General features: G+C 38.5%; 1 protein-coding gene across 31 annotated transcripts in view; it reads left to right on the top strand.

Annotated features, from left to right (window-relative positions):
• The window catches only part of RASGRP3 (RAS guanyl releasing protein 3), a 99078-nt gene that overhangs the window by 42232 nt on the left and 37178 nt on the right, over positions 1–19668 (top strand). For 11 of the 31 annotated variants that reach the window (XM_070236456.1, XM_070236474.1, XM_005600063.4 and 8 more), the window contains 2 exons: positions 15480–15611; positions 18681–18876. In XM_070236456.1, the coding sequence (XP_070092557.1) occupies positions 18807–18876 (70 nt within the window). In that variant the 5' untranslated portion in view covers positions 15480–15611; positions 18681–18806. Of the gene's footprint in view, positions 1–769; positions 1053–3281; positions 3404–15479; positions 15612–18680; positions 18877–19668 lie in introns of all 31 variants that reach the window. The other 20 variants (XM_070236478.1, XM_001500167.5, XM_070236467.1 and 17 more) reach the window with 6 other exon arrangements.

Genomic DNA, 19668 nt, shown 5'->3' with positions numbered 1-19668 from the left:
CCATCTTGAGTTCCAAGGCTCCACCTTCTTAAGCTTACCTTTACCAACACGTCTTTGCCCATCTCAAAGCTACCCAGAACTGCTTCAGATACCCAGCACCCCCCACCCAGGGATTTTAGCTTTTTGCTAAAACCTGCACTATCATTTTAAACCCCTGAATACAAAAGTTATTTTGACAAAGGGAGATGATTAGGGTAGAATAGTTTTTGCAAAGTCAAAGAGCCAAATTCCTTGAAATCAGATTGGTGAGAGGAAATTTCATGGCTGACAGCATATAGCTGCTTCATTTCTCCAAATCTAAATGCCAAAAGGACTGCTTCATCTCAGAAACCTTAGACTCTTTAAAGCAGATGCATTAGTTCAAAATCAGCCTTCTGACATATGCACTTTTTATGTCCCAGGGACCCCAGTATGAGTCTGGATTCTATGGAAGCTCACTGTGTTGGAATATTTCCCTCTCTTCCACTAACTCACTGTGTAAACTTGAGAAAATGATGTTATCTTTCAGACTCTGGGGCTCTGTTTTATAACATGAGATCATTAACCTGGTAAATAAAAGGTCCCCTTGAAAAGTGGAAATGTTCCTTGTCTCTCCTATTACCACAGTCTCTTTCTCTATTAGAATCACAGAGTTTCCTCTGAGTACACCAAAAAAGCACAATCAGAAGACTTGAATGAGCAAGATGATGAAATCAGGTCTTTAGAGACCAATCCTTGCAGCTGCACTGACCAGTAAATAACCCTTCCCTGGTTTCTGGTTTCTTTTTAGAGTAGTAAACAACAACAAAGGAAGACTACCAGCTCAACTTGTATAGTCGCTAATTATCCAAGTGACTCATTACCTAAGTGTTGGAAATTATCCACAGGAAATTATCTCGAAAAGTCCAGAGGGATGAGTACCTGTGATTTATTCAAATCTGGCATGAAGGAGTAAGTTGTTACTAGTTGTAGTCAACGAATCCAAAGCAACATAGAGAGGAAGTGGGAGAGAGTGAAACTAGATACGACAGTGTGTGGAATATGAAAATGCGTTTGCCTCTAAGCACGAGCAGGTACGTATGTTTTTTAGAGACAGCCCAGTAAACACTCCATTTTCCCTTAATCTTTCCAGAATCTACAAAATAAAGTGTTGAGAGGGCAGTGGCATCAAGTCCCATGCTCTTTGGGAATCATTCGTGAATATGTATTTTGTTGATTTTGAGAGCTTTCTGTGAAAGAAAACCACAAAAATCTGAGGAAATTGCAAAACTTGGAGGTTATCTAGACACTTAAGCATATTGTAAGTGGAAATAAATAATAGTTTATTAGCCTAGCCAAGCTTGACAAATGCTGCAGAAATGCCCAAACTTTCTTTCTTGCTTGGGGAAGAGGTGAAATTTGTCTTGCAATTTGAGCCTACTTTTTGAATGAAAATATACCAGAAGGCTTAAGCATAGTAGCTGTCTTGTGATTCTTCCTTGTTCAATCCAAAAATAGTAACATTCTGGAGATCTGCGTGTTGAAGTCTCCTCCTTAGCTTTCACTTAGCATCCAAGATGTCAGCAGGCGACCTGACGAGTCTGAGGTAGGGATTCACAAATGTGAATGTCTGCAGGGCCAGGAAGATCCCATAATGAGTGGGATTAGTGATTAGAGATATGAAAAACTCTCTGTCTGAGACAAGTGCTGTTTCTCATTCCTCTTAATTCTTCTAAGCAAGAAAAGGCACATAGTGGGACAATAAATGGCGATGACACTTGGCCTCAGTTTGGGGAGACAATAGAGGTAGTGGGACTTTGGGGGACCAGGAGGCCTTTGCTGTTGAGCTCCGGTTAGATGTTGCCCCATTGGGATGTAGCCCTAAACCGGCAGATCAATTTTCCCACAAGAATCTGGAAAACTGGATTTTTTAAAGTCTGGATTTGTACATTTTTACATCTAATTCTAAATTTTTGAAACTTTGTGAGAGCCAATCCTGTGCGGACCTAACAAAAAAATGCATCTACAGGCTAGATGTCCAAGAAGTCCAAGAAGTCATCGTTTTGTAACCTGTGGATGATGAGTGAGGAAGAACTTGTTAACTTGCACCAACTTCAATTTGGAGAAAAAGCTAAGACTTGTGGCTTATTATTTGTATGTCTTTAAATAGGCATGCATGTCTTTATAAAGAGAAAAGTGTTAAAAGAGAAGGGCATTTGACAACAATGTTTATAATGTTTGAACAACCACTGTACTTTTATATTTAATTGCTATAGCATCAGAGCCAGAATTCTTGGTTATTATGGAAGCATAATTTTGTGTTGGGACCCACAAGCACATCTATATGAGATGTTGCTGATGTCAAGCATATGGCGTCTGTTCAGTCATCTTGCTGTGAATATGATTCTCAATAAAAAAACTCATTGGAACGATTCCAATTGCTCCATATTACAACAAAGACATGGCCATTTGGATACATCTAGATGACATAAGGAATTTTCCAGTTTTTATAAAATAGATGTTTGGCACTTTGTAGACAGCACATTATAAAAGTAAAGACATCCTTATCCAAAAGCAAAATTAAATTTTGGAAAAGGAACTATAATACTTAAAATACAAAAACGCTTTTACAAAACCTGGGTTCCTCACACACTGCTTTAGACGCGTGGAGGCAATACATTTTGGGTCTTGAACACTCCTTGATTATTCCGAGTAAATACTGCTTCAGAGATTCCAGTGTTTTTTCCCCAGTCATTGATGTTTTTAGGGTGGCTTTTTGTATTTATCTCCCAAACTATATTATTATATTGTAATAAGTCAAGCAGAGGTTCAAAAATTTTCATTTGTATTTTTCTGTTTTAAAAATGCCGTAAGTGATTTGTGTTGCATTTAGTAGTGAGGAAGTATCTTTTTAGCTGAACGCTTGGTGAATACTTTCAGGTTTCATGTGATTAATACTTAAAGAGTGCTAAGATAACTAAATAAATAAATACTTGCCCTGTTTCTTGGACTAAAAATTGGAAGCAAGTGTTGAAAAGAAGCTACTAAAGATGAGATATTGTGGTGAGATGAAAACTGGCAGGGGTCTGAGACTGTGTTAACATGCAGACTTGTGAAATCCCCACAAATTACCACAGAAGCTGATGAGGTTCACCTTCTAATTTTAGTGCCCAGCTTGGTTTCACTTACTATTTCAACTCTTCAACGTCCTTATTGTGACTAGTAGATCCATCAGCAAAACTTTGGGTGGAAAGGCTTTTGTGCAATATCCATTCTCAAGATTGTTGTCAGGGACATGACATGCGTTTATTTCCATTCCACAGAAGAGTGAATGCAATGTCCAGACTTGGATCCCCTTCCTGACTCATTAGTTCACATGAGCGACTACTGGCATTTCTATATGAATCTGCTGAAACCTCCTGGGCTTTAAGCTCTTTGGTGGCACGTAAGTGTCTTTGTGTCCCCTTAAGGACCTATCTTATATGCTTGATAAATATTTCTTTAAAAAATAGATTGTAGGGGCTGCCCGGTGGCTGAGTGGTTAAGTTCACGTGCTCCGCTTCGGTGGTCTGGGGTTCACCGGTTTGGATCCTGGGCACGGACCAATACACCACTCATCAGTCCATGCTGTGGCAGCGTCCCACGTAGAAGAACTAGAATGACTTACAACTAGGATATACAACTAGGTACTGGGGCTTTGGGGAGAAAAAAAAACCAGGAAGATTGGCAGCAGAGGTTAGCTCAGGGCCAATCTTCGTCACCAAGAAAAAGCATACCTTAAAAACAAACAAACAAAAATAGATTGTAACTGATCAATAAAAATATAATTGAATAGGTTGGGTTTTACGTCTAGAGACAGCTAGTTTTATCCTCCCTAAATAATGAACACGACAGAGTAAGAAGTTGATTGTAGAATCTTCATTCAGGAAAATATGGGACTAAGGTACATTTGGTAGAAATGGGATTTAAACTACTTCTTATTTCATGACTCAAATTTCTAGCCTATATCTTTTTCCCCTTTTTTCTTTCTCTCTCTCTTTCTCTTTTTTCTTTCTTTCTTTTGCAAAATGGGTATAAGCAGGTAAAATATATGTGGCCTATGAGTTTGAGAGAGCTGACATAAATAGGAATCATTTTATCCCTTGTGTAGAAGACACTTTTTGGTCACTTAGGAAAATAATAATGGTAGCCAACACTTATTTAGAGTATACTATGTGCCACTTAAGAAGTACTTTACTTGTATTAACTCATTTAATTCTCATAACAATCCTACAACATAGATACTGTTATTATCCTACTATATAGATAAAATTACAGAGACACAGTAAGATTAAATAACTTGCCCAAGGCCACACAGCTGGAAGGCGAATTTGATCCCAGTGGTCTGGCTCTAGAGTCCATGCTCTTAACCATTAAACTGTACTCAGAAAAGAACTCATAGAATGAGTAAAATGTATAAAGCCTACACATACCCACAAGGAAGGGCTGCACTGGACTGTCACATGGACCGTCACAGAGCCTTTTCGTTCTGATGCTTAGAGCATGGTGGTGCCTCTCTTCCTCTCTCAGTGTTTGTTGAGTGAAAGAATGCACACATGCATACTTTAATTCCAATTTTAAGACCTCACCATTAGGTTAGCATTCCTGCTTTTTCATATGTCTCTGCCTTTTTCAGTGTCATTTTCTTTCCTCTGCTCAGAGCAACCCCACTCATGCCTCGAGGCACAGCTTAATTCTATGAGTTGAACTTGTTTTTACTTCTTTCCTGACTCTTTCTTAATGCCCTGCATCATAATTTCTGTTCATGTGTGCCCCTCTTTAAGTCCTAAGGCCTCTGGGATCACAATCTAGCCTGATATATTACTTGTAGCTCTGCCATGGGTTAATCACAGTGTTTGGTGCACTAATAAGAGTTTACTAAATACATAATAAAATGACCAGAAGAAATACGCAAGTGCATTTTTATTCTCTTTAACATAAATCTGTAATAATAAAAATCTGGAACCACATTTTGAAATTCCATTATAGGCATGTTAATATAAAAGGAGTAAATTCATTCAATAATCAAAAGAAAAAGTTCAAGACAAGAATAAGTTTAGAGAAGAAAATTGGAGAAGAAACAAATTTGAAGTTTGAAGCCCATGTTGGAAGAAGAAGATGGCAGAGAAAGATAACCATATAAATCTATCAGACACACTTCTGTGTTGAGGGCTAGAAAGACAAAAGACACAGTCTGCTTCTTAAGAAACTACTAGGGAGACAGAACCAGTCAGTAACATAAATCATACCAAGCCTAAATGAAGTCAGAATGTTGAGCGCCAAGTCTGCCTGGGACTTTGGGGAGGGAGGAGGAGAATTCAGGGAGACATTTGAAAAGTAAGTATTTGATTGCCAAGCAGACATACTGGGGGGAAGGGAGACGTTCTAAAAAATAGAAACAGTATGTGCAAAGCACAATGTCTTAGTCAGTTCAGGCTGCTATACCAAAAATACCATTGACTGGGCGACTTCAACAACAAGCCACCCTCATGACCTAATCGCCTCCCAAAGGCCAGGTCTCCAAATACCATCACATTGGGGATTAAGGTTTCAACACAGGAACTTGGCAGGAACACAAACATTCAGTCCTTTTCACATGGGCACTGTGAAAAAGAAGTTCATTATATAGCAATAGAACACGTGGTGTAGTAAAGCGGAGGTGAGGAAAGGGGTGTGAGGGTATGGATGGACAGAGAGTGAGGGCCATTCATGACAGGCTTTGTATGCCATGCAAAGGACTTTAGATTTTAATAAGACACAATAGGGAACGGTGGAAGAATTTTGAATAGGGGAGTTGTGTGATCAATCTGATAATTTGGAAAGATTGATTTGGCACCAATAGAGAGGAGAGAGAAACGGGAAGTGAGAGTCGATCTAGAAGCCTGATGAGTAAGCATTGCAGTGCACCAGCTTGAACCCAAGAGTGTCAGTGAAGAAAGGTAATGCCAGCTTGAACCTAGAAGCGTCAGTGAAGAGAAGTGGAGGCATATGAGAAACAATTGAGAAGCAGATGATCAGGCTTGGATATGGAGGGATGGTGACAGAAGGTGCTGCGAAATCTTGGGTGAGTCCCAAGTTTCTGGCATGGAATATTGGGAGGCATCTTGAGCCATAAATTAAGGAAGGCAATATACGAGATACAGCAAGTTAGGAAAGTGAACAGGATATATTTTTTAATTAATTAAAAAATTTTAAATTGAGATATAATTCGTATATCATTAGAATCTATCCTTTAAAGTATACAGTTCAGTGATTTTTAGTATATTCACGAGATTGTACAACTACCACTATCAAATTCCAGAACATTTTCATCATCCCCAAAGCAAACCTTGAACTCAGTGTAGTCACTCCCTATGCCTCCCGCCCCTTGGACCCTGGCAATCACTAATTTACTTCCTGTCTCTATGGGTTTACCCATTCTGGATGTTTCATATAAGTGGAATTATACAACATGTGGCCTTTTGTGTCTGGCTTCTTGCACTTAGCGTAGTGTTTTCAAGGTTTATTCATGTGTAGCATGTATCAGTACTTCATTCCTTTTTATGGTTAAATAACATTTCATTGTAGAGATATACTTCATTTTGTTCATCCATTCATCAGTTCATGGACATTTGGCTTGTTTCCACTTTGGGGCTATTGTGAATAATATTGCTATGAACACTTGTGTACCAATTTTTGTGTGGATGTAAATTTTCAGTTCGCTTGGGTATATCCCTAGCAGTGAATTTCCTGGATCATATGGTAACTCTATGTTTAAGTTTTTGAGGAACTGCCAAACTGTTTTCCAAAGTGGCTGGATCATTTTACATTTCCATTAACAATGTATGATGGTATATGAACACTTACCCAAAAGTTAAGTAAATCTTGTCCAAAGTCACACCTTAGTAAGTAACAGAGCTAGGATGTGATCTCCAGTGTGCCTGGCTCCAGAGCCCACTCTGTCCTCTACAGTACACCACACAGCTGGCCGCCCTTTGGTTTGGAGTCACTGACATCGATGATGATTGAAGCCATGGTTGTGGATGAGTTTACCACGGAGAGTTTGAGGCAAGAGGAAAAGACCAGGCATGGAGAGCTGTGAACTCTCGGTGGTAGGAGAAAAGTCTGCACGTAGACTGAGAAGGGGTGGCCAGAGGCACAGGAGGAAAACCAGAGAAGAGAAGTTGCCAGGAAAACCATCTGAGGGGAGAATTTGACAGAGGGTGTAGTCAGGAGATAACACACAGCTGCTGAGCCTTAGTGCAACTTCTGCCAGAACTTGGTGACTTCTGCCAGAGTGGTTCTGGTGAGGTGTGGGGGTGGGAAGTGGAGGGAGAATTGGACAGAGCTTGGTTTTGGAGGTCTGAAGGGGGATGGAATCGAGCCAGCAAATTCTACTTGCCTGTGAAGGATGGGGAGACAGGAGACATGGCCAATAGACAGCTGGTGTTTTTCATTTTTTTTTTTTGTTTGGGCCAGAAAAGACACCTCATGTTTACTTAAACTGCTAACAATTTAGTTCCAATTTGTTAATTCCTCCCTTCTTTTATAACTGTACCAACAAAATCCTTATTTCCATTCCTTCGCCTCCTCTCTTTAACAGTGGACTTTTGAAAAGCTGTCTTTCTCTTCCTCTTTCTTTCTCCTCCTTTGTCTTTCTAGATCTACTAATGAGCAAAAAGTATCCATCAGATTCGTGTATCTAGGAGTCACACGATTTGTGAAGGCTAATTTGTCTTCTAAGGAACCAGTACTATGAACCTCTAAACTCCTTGAGAATTCCAAAAGTTCTTTTCAGCACTTTTGACAAATCCCCACCATATGTAACGTGTCCTCCATATATAATATGCTATTGATTGATTTATAATATTGTTCTAATGGGGAAATATATTCTAAATTCTGAATAAGCACTTTACAAATATAGTTTGGAAATTTCATAATTTTCGGACTTCCTTTTTCTCATTGTGCTTTGTACTCTTAAAACTTTTTTCAAATGAATTTTTTTTTTGTTCTGCTGAGGAAGGCAGAGTAATATTATTTCTCTTATGTTAAAGATGATGAAAGTGAACCTTAGAGAATTTGAATGGGACCTAAGATACTATTGAAATTTTCTAGTCATCTACATTTTCTCTTTTGTCAATATGTACTGTGATTTCTCTTCAAGAGTAAGGTGAAATTAGTTAATGTCTTAGAAGGGAGGAAGAGAAATGTCAGCACTTCTTGAGATTTGTTTTCCTTCTAGAGAAAGGAAGAAACATTTGCTGTAGGAGAAACATCTGAAATAAAATAGAATGACAAATTTATTAAGTGGAGCCTTCTCATTGTGGGCTTCAAACTGTGTAAATTTAACTGAGAGTACAGAAATAATTTCAAAAGCATATTTTCCTTTGGTTACTATACTTTACTTTTAATTGGTTCCAATAAAAAATCTAGCTCCAAATCTCTGATTCAGAAGTAATTTCAAACTGAGACTTTACCATCCTATAAGAGACTACTATAAACATATCGGTTTCTAAACAAGAGGAAGATGTTTTTACTTAGATGATAACATAGTACAATTTCATTTGTAGAAGAGAAATTAATATTACACCTTCAAGCAGGTCTGTATCTAGCTATATGAAAGTTAGCATTAAAATAGTGTAAGAAATTTAGCTTTTAAAGCTTATCACTGTCAATAGTGAAATTGGATGGTAAGATAAATAACAACAATAATAATAAAGCATTGTGCAGCCCCCATGCTTGTCAAGGTGCATTCATTTACTTAAGCTTTTTATTAATCCAAAGACAATTCAGAACTCAACGCATCCTTACTTGACCCCAATCATTTTACCATCATCAGATCTTGTTCTAAGTGTTGTCTTTTGTGCGTTCCTATTCTTTTTTTAAGTGAGAAGTTTCTTGATAGCAGGTGGGTGATATCTATCCTGTGCCCAATTCTGGAATCATGCTCAGATATTTCCAGCCACTTTTCTGTCCGACACCACTGAATTTAGCTGGCATTTTCTGTTTTAGTTTCGTGACCCATAAAACTTAATATTCTTGGGTGTCTCCTCTTTTAGGAAGTCTTCCTAGATCTTTTCAGTTGAATTCGGTCCCATTTCTGTGCTCCCATAATGTCCTGAGCATACATTTATGACACTGGACTTAACAGGTTCATTGTTTTATAATAACCAGTTTATAATCCGTCTTCTACATAGGAATGGGCCCTTGTGAACGGCTCTTTACATCTCCAGCCTGTAGCACAGGGCTTAACATTTAATAGGCATTCAATGGCCTTTTTGCTCAACCAAACAAATTCCTTCTTTTGAGAGGGTGGAGATACTTTTGAAGGCAATCTTTCATTATGTTAGTGCTTCTTGTTGCATTCCTGTGAAGCAACTTAGAACTCAGGGTTTAAAACCCTTTCCTGACATTTTCAGAGACAGGCAGCTTCCACCCCTAGAACGCAGGTTAGAGAGAGATTTTGTATTCCAGGCTGTGCCTTCTGTTCACATTCTCTTGCTTCTTAGAGGTTTTCTGTGTAGTGTCTTCACTCTGTTGGAGTTCACTTTGTACAGATTCTGTCCCCTGAGATTGTTATGTGGTCCCAGCAGGAGGATCTCTAAGGGTTTTACTTACTCCTGCCAATTATTGAAAATGTCTTCTTGTTCACGATGGATGCATAAGGTGTGAGCATGTTAGTGTTGATATCAAGTACTGAACGGAGGTCAATAACCAGCTCAGAGTTCATCTCACAAGGCCTCCTTGCATTTTTTGGGAACAGTTAAGTAACAAGGTTTAGCTGTATTTTATTTATTGCTGGATTTCTGGGGTGGGGTCTGGCATCTCAGAGTTCTTTGGGTAAAGCACTCAACACAGTGACTAACACAGGAGCACTAAAAAAGACGACTTCCTCCTCCTCTTTCTCTTCCTCCTTCTCCTCCTCCATCATTATCATCATCATCAAACTCACTCTGAAGTAAATGAACAGTCAAAGAGGAAGGAAGCGACTTTATTTCAGAGGATTTGGAACAAGGTCCTTCCAGAGCATTCGTGCCACAGACAGGGTTCTTGTGAATATAATACTGGCATCTTCAGGAGAAGAAAACATTGACCTTTAAAAAAAATCATTTTACCAAAGTTTAAGATTTTGACTTCTGAGGAAAACATTTCCTAGTTCTGGGTTTTATTTTGGGATATTATTTACAATTTGAACGTTGGAGTTGCCGTAGTAGGTCATAACCTTTCTGTGTGGTTGCACATGTTGAGCTGGAAACTATCTGATTGCAAATATCTGATATGTGTATATTTCAGTTCTCTTTCGTGTTCAGTTCTGGCCAAATGCTAGGAAAATACCTCCTTGGTTGGACTTTGGCATTTCATCGCATTTATTACTAGAGCTTCTTCAAGACTTTCATTTTTCATTCAGCTCGTCAGGAAGCTCTAAATAAGTTAGTTTCATCACCAATATTAAATACCAGTAACCAAGAAAAAATAAATAAAATGCAGCTTAACCTTGTTACTTAATTGTTACCAAAAAATGCAGTGAGGTCGTGAGAGATGAGCTCTGAGCTGGTTATTGACATCTGTTCAGTATTTGGTACCAGTGAGTCCCTGAATTGTGAGGCTTGCTGTAATAATGATGGTTATTCATTTTCAGACAATAGGCCAGTGATAGCATGCTTAGAAGCTAAGCACAGGGAATAGTAAACATTTGTTCTAGACAATGCCTAGAAATTGATCCAATAGGCAAGCCTTAACAACAGCTAAAATTTGTGTGGTAGTGGAAAAAATACAAATGTTTGGAGTCATATGGACCTATCTTTGCAACTTAAGTAGTAACATGATATGGACAAGTAATTTAACCTCTCTAGGCCTCAATTTCCTTATCTATGAAATGAGAATAATACTTAGCTTTCAGGGTGTTATAAGATTTAAACATAAAATAGGTAATTTTCCCAATATTATGTCTATCACATTATATGCCACCACCAAGTAGTATATGTAGAGGCTATAATTACTTTGTTTTCTAAAATCCAGGAGAACATTGATTATTAATACCCCATTAACTTAGTAAAACCTCTTTGCAGGAAAAAGCAAATAAACAACAACAACTAGAAATTTAAAACCCAGGGAAACGTCATTATCACATTAAATAAACCCATCCAAGGCAAGAATGAAAAAAATTACGTTTAGAATTGAGAATTATAGTATTATCCATGCATACTCCCTACTGTCATTCTTTTTTTGGTGAGGAAGATTGACCCTGAGTTAACATCTGTGGCCAATCTTCCTTTCTCTCTTTTTTTTCTCCCCAAAGCTCCTCAGTACATAGTTGTATATCATAGTTGTAGGTTCTTCTGGTTCTTCTATGTGGGATGCCACCTCAGCATGGTTTGATGAGTGGTGCTAGGTCTGCATCCAGGATCCAAAATGGCGAACCCTGGGCCGCTGAAGTGGAGTGCGCGAACTTAACTACTCAGCCACGGGGTGGCCACTGGGGATATTGCTCCACTATCCATAAATGTGGGATAGTTTATTCTCTGGATCATCACTATGGCCCATTTATAATGTTTTAACTTTGCTTTAAGCACTAGGCTCATTTCCTAACCTCATACCATCCCAATTGGTTTGTGGTAGAAACAACTGTGACAGTGCTGGTAATGAGACTGTGATGGAGCACACTGGGAAAAGTAACTGATTGGAGGAAATAAAATAGATATCTATCTTCAAAGAACTGACAGGTGAAGTTGAAAGAAAAAGAAAATTAAAGTTAAAACAAGACCAATGCAGAAACACCCAAACAATACTAAATATGAAGAGTGAACTGAGAAAAAACAGTAATGTATCTCGCACGTTTTATGAGATTTTTGAAGGTAACAGATGATGAGGGCATTGGAGAATGTGTCTGGTGGGGCAGAGATCCAGAAATCCTGGCTGGCAGGGTAGAGAATGTGGGGATGGTGGCTGCGGTTGTAATTGCCACAATGAAATATCCTGGATCAAGCCAAAGGGGTGAGAGGTACATGATTTTTTTATTATTTCATTTCCAATGTGTCTATCTTCCTCTTCCCCATTTCAAGCAAGGCTAGGTGAAATGGGAGCAGGGATCCATGCCATTGGGAAGAAACCACCTTGCAAATGCCAGCCATGCTTTAGCTCAGAGGTTCATACTTATGGAAACCATGTGTAACTAGACTATAACAGCAGAAACTCAGAAATGTCTGCTCCATACAGAAGAAACTTGCCATATGACCTGTTCTAGAAAAGTTACCTTGAACAGTTTCAGAAACATGACACAAGTGAGAGGTGTAACAGCCCAAGGAACAAAGAGCGCTAAACTTCTCAAAGCAAACTCCAGAAGAAGAGATGCATCAGCCTTCTACTCTGGATGAAGATAATCCTAATAATTCTGGTGTCTTTCTTCTGTTATTCACAATATCTTTTGCATATTTTCTCCTCTTGATAAACCTCAGACCTGTCCCCATCATACCTTCCAGGACATGACCTTGACTCCTTTTCAGAGTAAGTAGAGGTCACCAGACAAGAACTTCCTGGACTTCTTGCTATCAAAAGGACAAATCTGCCCATATCTGTACCCATGTTTTCCTCTTTCCTGCTGTTACAGTGAAAGAGATGACCCGCTACTTTATCCAAGGAAATTTTTCCACCTGTGCATGAGTTTATCACTCTTGTCCTCCCAGGGACCTTGTTAAGTGGATCAAATTCTCTTTCTCCTGTCCCTTAAATTCCCCTTTCTACTGATTCTTAGGACTTAAATATGCTCAAGTATCAACCTAGAAGTCTGTAACAGACATCCATAAGCTAAGTCAGCATTTCTCCTTGGATGTCTCAGACATCTCCAACTCAGCATGTCCAAAAGTGAACTCATCATTTGTCCCCTCCCTGCCATAAACTTCCTACTCATCCTCCCTCCCCTCAATTTCTCAGTTTAGGGGAATGGCACCATAACCCAACCAAATGTCAGGGTTTATCCCTGATTCCTCCTTTCTGCTCATTCCCTGTAGCCAATGGATCAGCAAATCTTGCTGGATCTGTCTTCAAAATATATTCTCTAACCAACCACTTCTCTCCATCTCCATGGTCACACGCTGGTTTAGACAACACTCATCTCTTGTCTGGACGGTTATTATTGAGTACTAACTGGTTTCTCAATCACCAGTCTAGGTCTTTATTAATCTATTCTCCATACTGCAGCTGGAGGGATCTGTAAATAATCCAAATATGATCCTGCCACTCTCCTACTCACCTTTAAAACGCTGGTTTCCCATTGCCCTTCAAAAAGTCCATGCTCCATAATCTGGCTTACGATACTGTTCCTGAGCTACTCCTACTGACTTTTTAGTCTCATCTCTTGCTGCTTTTAATACTTCAGTCATTCTAAATGTCTTTCAACTTTTCTTAATTGCCATCTTTTCACCCATTCTTTGCCGAACAAAAACTCCTCTGGCTTCTAGACTTAATTAGTGCCCCGTCCTTTCATAAGATACTTTTATAATTACTTGTTTAATTCTTTGCTAAAGTATATGAGCAAGAATCATGTCTGTCTTGTTCGCCAATTTGTCCTCTCTGCTCACCCCCAAACTCCTCTACCAGTCATTCTAGTAATTTGCATAGTATCTGGTGTCTAATATATCCTCAGTAAGATTTGTCAAATAAATTAATTATCTTTCAGAGTTTTGTTATCATTTCTCTTACTGAACTCAGTAGTCCTGATTTCCCCCATGGAGTCTCAGAGAATATAATCACAGCACTTTCAAAATCTCATGTCTATGGTGATGAAGGGAGATAAGCTTAAATGTTGCCAGAAGAAAAAAATGCTATGACATCTTAGTCATTAGTCCTTAAAGTTTAAAGATTTGTGATAATTACCACTCATTTTCACAAAGGATTTAGGCATTTAGAGACACTCCCTTGTCTCCATATGAAGGTCGTATGAATGTAAAGATATACACGTGATTGTTTATATATAAAGACAATATCTGCCATTAGGCGGGAAGAGTCTTCAAGGTTTTTTGTTTGTTTCTTCTTGCACAGAGATAATGCTATAGACAAGACTATCTTTGGGAGTTCCTATGCGGCCAATATCATTTTAAAACTATTTGTTGAATTCTTACTGGATGTTATATTTCACCTTATAAATCCTTCAATCCTAGAGCCAGGAGCAACCTTCGCTGTCATTTTGGCGTGCTTCCTAGACACCGTCTGGGAATTTAGTCTACAACATCCTTGATAGTCATTACCTTACTTTGGCTCAAGAGCTCTCAGGAATGGGACTCCATTGCTGATGAGGCCACCTGCCCCACCACTAGATGCTCAAGTGTCACAATATTTTTTCTCCTATTTTATTTTACCTTCTCTAAATTAACAACTCTTTTCCTCTCACTTCTACACATTGGTCCTCCACATCACTTTAAGTTCTCAACTTAAAAGCCTTTAAATATTGGAAAGGAAGTGGTAGTGTGGGCAGAGAGAGACACCTTTCCTGAGCAGCCAGTGTTTTGCAGGACACACAGTGGGTACATTTTATGTTACCTCACTAACTCTTTAATCTGGTAGAGTAAAGAGGATTATCCACATTTTACTCAGAGGGAAGTAAAACTTTCCTCATTTGTTTATCTAATGCTGAAATCCAATCTTTAAAAACTCTAAAAGTTCTGAGTCAATAGTCTGGGTGCTAATTTATAACCGTTAATGGATGGTTGCATGGAATTGGCTCCTTTCCACTATTTCTAAAGTTGGGAGCATAGTTCCTATTGTCCTAGGCAACCTCACAAGGATTTTTTTGAAGACAGAGGCTTCGCCAGTCGTATTAATGAAAGTCTTTTGCTGCATGAACACATCATGGCCTTTGGCACTCACACTCAGCGGAACTCTATGGCCCTTTTGAAGTGAGAAATTTTCTCTTACAACTAATTCAAGCCTTGGGGAAATTTTGGCTTATTGTGTCCTTTTCAGATTTGTGGGAAAATGTCGATGCTGGGGAGCAATAATTTTCATTGCAGCCAGAGAGTACCTATCAACACTAAAGCAAGTCCTAAACCATTGGGAGACTAAACAGCCTGGAATAAAGAACATTGACTTTCACGTTGAGACACTCAGGAATGATTTAGATCAGAGTTTGATGATCACTACAACAAACTGTTTTAAAGATACTAACATTCCGAAGTCAGTGTTTGGAAATTCTTAATGAGTAATCCACCGATCTATGTGTATTTGGACTAAAATAGTATTTTGTACTATGTGTATAAATTTTGGTTTTGCTACATTTGTAGGTTTTTAATGGGTTGAATTTTTTTTTAAAGCTACTTGGTTTAAAAAATATCATGTCATCAGATACTATGAATATTTTGTCTTTTAATTAACTTTGTGGGTGAAGTTAAGACAAAAACTCGAAAACCACCTATAATTCAAGGTTTTTGAAAAGTCTTTAACATAATGTGAATTCTTTTGGGTTTCTATTATTTAACTCTGTCTGGGGATTTCTTCTGTTCTTTTATCAGGTTCTCCAACTTACTTATTATTCAAGATGGATAAAAAGTTCTGTAGACTGTGTTCCCACTGCATTTTCCAATGATGATAAGTGCCCTTAAAATTCTTTCAGACCTGGATATCTATCTGTGTGAAACTGATAGGCAAGTATTTCTTTAAACTATTGTAGATTATGTAAGGAACACACTGAAATAAATAGGCCTAGAAAAACTAAAAAGAAACATGCCATGATATTAACAAGTTATTTTTGGATCATGAGATTATGGGTAATTTTTTTTCCTTTTCTTTTCCCTTACTGTCCCATTTTAAATGATGGATGTATATTGCTTTTACAGTAAAGAAGGTTTACTTTTGAAAAAGCAGTTGTAGACACAATAATATCCACACGCATGAAATGAGATCTCAAGTATATGTGCAGGCGACAGAATGCTAAGCAGGGATTCAGACACATCTACTGATTACAGAAACAGATTGTAACCGGATAGCCCAGCCCACCTGGCTCTCCTGTGCTGGTTTCTTTACAGATCGCAAATATAACTCCAAACAACGGTGATAGATCTTTGGTTGCAGGTTCTTTCTAGCCCCTTGTGGAAGGTTGGCACGTTCCCCAAACAGATCAGCTGAATAATTTCGGTTTGGACCTGAGAAACTAGTTTAGTTAATCTAGGTTGTTTGGTTCTAAGTAATATATTTACTACTCAGTAACGGAACTAACAAGATAAAAAATGTCTGTATTTATCCAAAGGTAATCAAACTTGTCAATTGTCTAATCTTGACTTTTAATGGGATTGGCAGAACTTACATTAGGGAAATCAGCTAAGTGCTGCCCCAAAATGTCCTGGAAGAGGTACCAAGTTCTTATCATGAAGGTAAGCAGATGCTGTTAAGTCTAGAAAGCGGGTAGGAACTTCTGTCTCAGTGATGTTTACTAAAAGCTGATTTAAATTAGTAAAACAAATTTAAAAAATAGACTCAAAAATTTATAGTACACATTCACACAAATATACACCTATTCAAAGACAAACTTTTGACAATTTTTATTTTATTCTTTTCTTCATCCATCCATTCACTCATTTGTTAATTTAGCAAATGCTTTTCTGAATATCTTCTATGTGAGAGGCAAAATCTTGGGAGTTGGGGAGTAAACCAAAAAACAAACACAAAAATCCCCGAGTTCATGGAGCTTACGTTTATAGTGCTAGGGAGATTTAAAGAACAAACAAATAAAATAAATAATATGTTACATGGGGATAAGTGTTATAAAGAAAAATCCAGGAAGTGAGGTAGGGTATGCCAGATGGGAGGTGGGTACGGAGAGAGAAGTGGTGCTGTTTTAAATAAAATGGTCAAGAAAGGCCTTCCCGACAAGGTAACTTGGTAAAAGAGATGGTTCCAGACAACTTTAATATTCCTTCACAGATCATTTGAGCAGCAGAAGTGGGAGAGTATTGATCCAGGGTTTCTACTATTTTTGTTTCACATGTGAGTCAACCCTTCTTTTTATGCTCCAGGAGTGGTAGGTTCAGCACAAGAATATGGTTCTTACATGGAAATGATACACAGTAAACATTTTTCCTCCATAGTTATGTGCCTGGTGAATAGACTCACTCAAATGTCACTCTTCAGTGGTCCTATTGAACCAGTATAACTGTATGTATGGACATTAGCTTTTTTCCTATTCATTCATGTGTTTGCTTTCTGAAATTGACTATGAGCCCATTGAAGGCAGAGATGGAACAATGACCTGTTCATCTTGGCAGCCTCAAGGCCTAGCCCAGTGCCTAGCATTTGTCAGGTGATCAGTGATTACCAGCTAACTAAATATATTTTGAAAGTGAAAGACACATTGACTTCAAACAGTTTATGAGATGAATTCCCAAGGGCCACCTTTACCTACTAAATTGTCCAAAGTGGATAACTGTCTTATACCATGGTGACCTCCGGACTTCAAGCCCTGTAGGGACCCGGCATCAAAGACTTGCTCTGTAAAATAAGATGGTCGTGTGTCCCCGACAGGGATGCTTTCAGTATAAGCAACTCTAAGAGGTTGCTTCCAGTCCCTTTTTCCTGACAGTGCTATAAAATGGGACAGCTGTCATCCCCACATTTTTTTCCTACCTCTGTGACAGATAATCTGGTTTATATCTTCTTTCTGAGACCATGTGGAGGAGTGATATTTGTCACACTAGATTAAGGGGGAAAAATTATGACAGCATGTGATATTCACACTTGGGGGAATAATAAAAGGGAAAATGGAACCCCAAAGCTGTATTTGATAATAGACTCCTGATTCTAGACCTTAATAATTGTGTGCTTTTCTGGGCAAGTTACTGAATCTCTGTGAATCCCATGATCTCATCTATAAACTAGGAATAATAATCACTACCTCCCAGTATTGTTCTGAAGGTGAAGTTGGATAACATATGTAAAGCATTTGGTATGGTGCCTGGTACATAATCTGGGTGTTCAACGGATTATTGTTAATATTTTTACTACTACTGCTAATGTTACTATTGGAAAACTTTGACAAATAAGATATTTTTTTTTACCAGTTATCAAACATTTATGTGATCACTGAGGATAATTCTCATAAATATATTTGGACTTTAAAATTTATCTTCTTCTATATATTTTTAATAATATTAAACCATGTTTATAATGTTCCTGAAAGTCTTGCCACTTAAAAATGCAAAGAAAATATGAGATCTGTATCAAAAACATTTCAGCTGCAAAACGGGGTATTTAATAGGGAACATCTCTGCGGTCTCAGAGCACCACACATGCTAACGAACAACTTAGCAGGCGTTTTGCCATCATGGAGGTTGATGCAGTCTCTGTCACTTTGATACTTGTAGAAAGATACAGTCAACGAAAGTCATTATCTTTTCAGGTAGGAAAGTGATGCTTTTTTTTTTTTGAAGAAGAAGTTTAGCCCTGAGCTAACTACTGCCAATCCTCCTCTTTTTGCTGAGGAAGACTGGTCCTGAGCTAACATCCATGCCCATCTTCCTCTGCTTTATATGTGTGACACCTACCACAGCATGGCTTGTCAAGCGGTGCCATGTTCGCACCCGAGATCCGAACCAGCGACCCTGGGCTGCCGAAGCAGAATGTGCACACTTAACCGCTGCGCCACCGGGCTGGTCCCGGAAAGTGATGCTTTAATGGGGTCTGAAGCCTAGTCTGATAACTTTCTTTTCTTGTTTCTTTAGAGTCTTGAAGTATAACTAAGGACAGAGACCACCACTAGGCACAAACATCCCCAACTTGCATGATTATAGAGATGGTCTGTCTGATGCTGAAAATGTCTCTAGTGTTTTGACAACGGCTAAATAACCATGGGGTCCAGCGGACTTGGGAAAGCAGCAACATTAGATGAACTGCTGAGTACTTGCATTGAGATGTTTGGTATGAGCCTTTTCTCTCTTTTGTATATCTTGACACCATCTCTTCCCCCTTTTCAGATGCAAATGTTGCTGTGGAACAGATTTCAATCTCCATACCTTGGAATTTAAGGCCTTTTTGATTGACCCCAATCCATTTCCCCAGTAACACTGCTCTCTGCATTTCCTTCCTTTTACTGCCCACAGTTCATACCCCAACCACACTGTCTACTTAATGTTTCTGGAACATTCCCTGCATCTTTCTACCTCCTTGCTTTTGTCATACTCCTTTCATTGAAATTCTGCTTCAAGGCTCATCTCAGATGTCATCTCTGATGTTCAGAAAACCATTCCCAGCCTCCCATTCAGGAATGATGCTTGCTTTCTCCACCCTCCCACAGCCTCTTGTAACTTTCTAATAGCACATGGCATACGCTGCTGTGATCCTTTCTTGGTCTTTTGCCTTAGACAAGTGTGGGTAGCACAATCTGTGGGATTCTATATTTGCATGTATGTCTTATATCTCCTACTGGGTTTTAGATTTTACAGCTACATGCTTTTTATGTTGTTTATGTATCCACCTCAGCATTTTGGATTATTCCTTGCACAGACAGAATCATAAAGGAGTTGTATGCTGAACTAATTGTTGTAGGAAGAATTAAACCAGAGTGGGGCTGCCAGATAAAACACAGGATGATCAGTTAAATTTGAATTTCAGAGAAACCATATTTTTAACATAAGTATGTCCTAAATAATATATGGGATGAACTTACACTAAAAAATTATTAGTGGTTTATGTTAATTTGAATTCAACTAA

Source organism: Equus caballus, chromosome 15 (assembly GCF_041296265.1).
Source record: "Equus caballus isolate H_3958 breed thoroughbred chromosome 15, TB-T2T, whole genome shotgun sequence".
NCBI classification, from domain to species: Eukaryota; Metazoa; Chordata; class Mammalia; order Perissodactyla; family Equidae; genus Equus; species Equus caballus.
The sequence above is the reverse complement of the archived record's forward strand: the minus strand, read 5'-3'. Positions and strand labels throughout refer to the sequence as shown.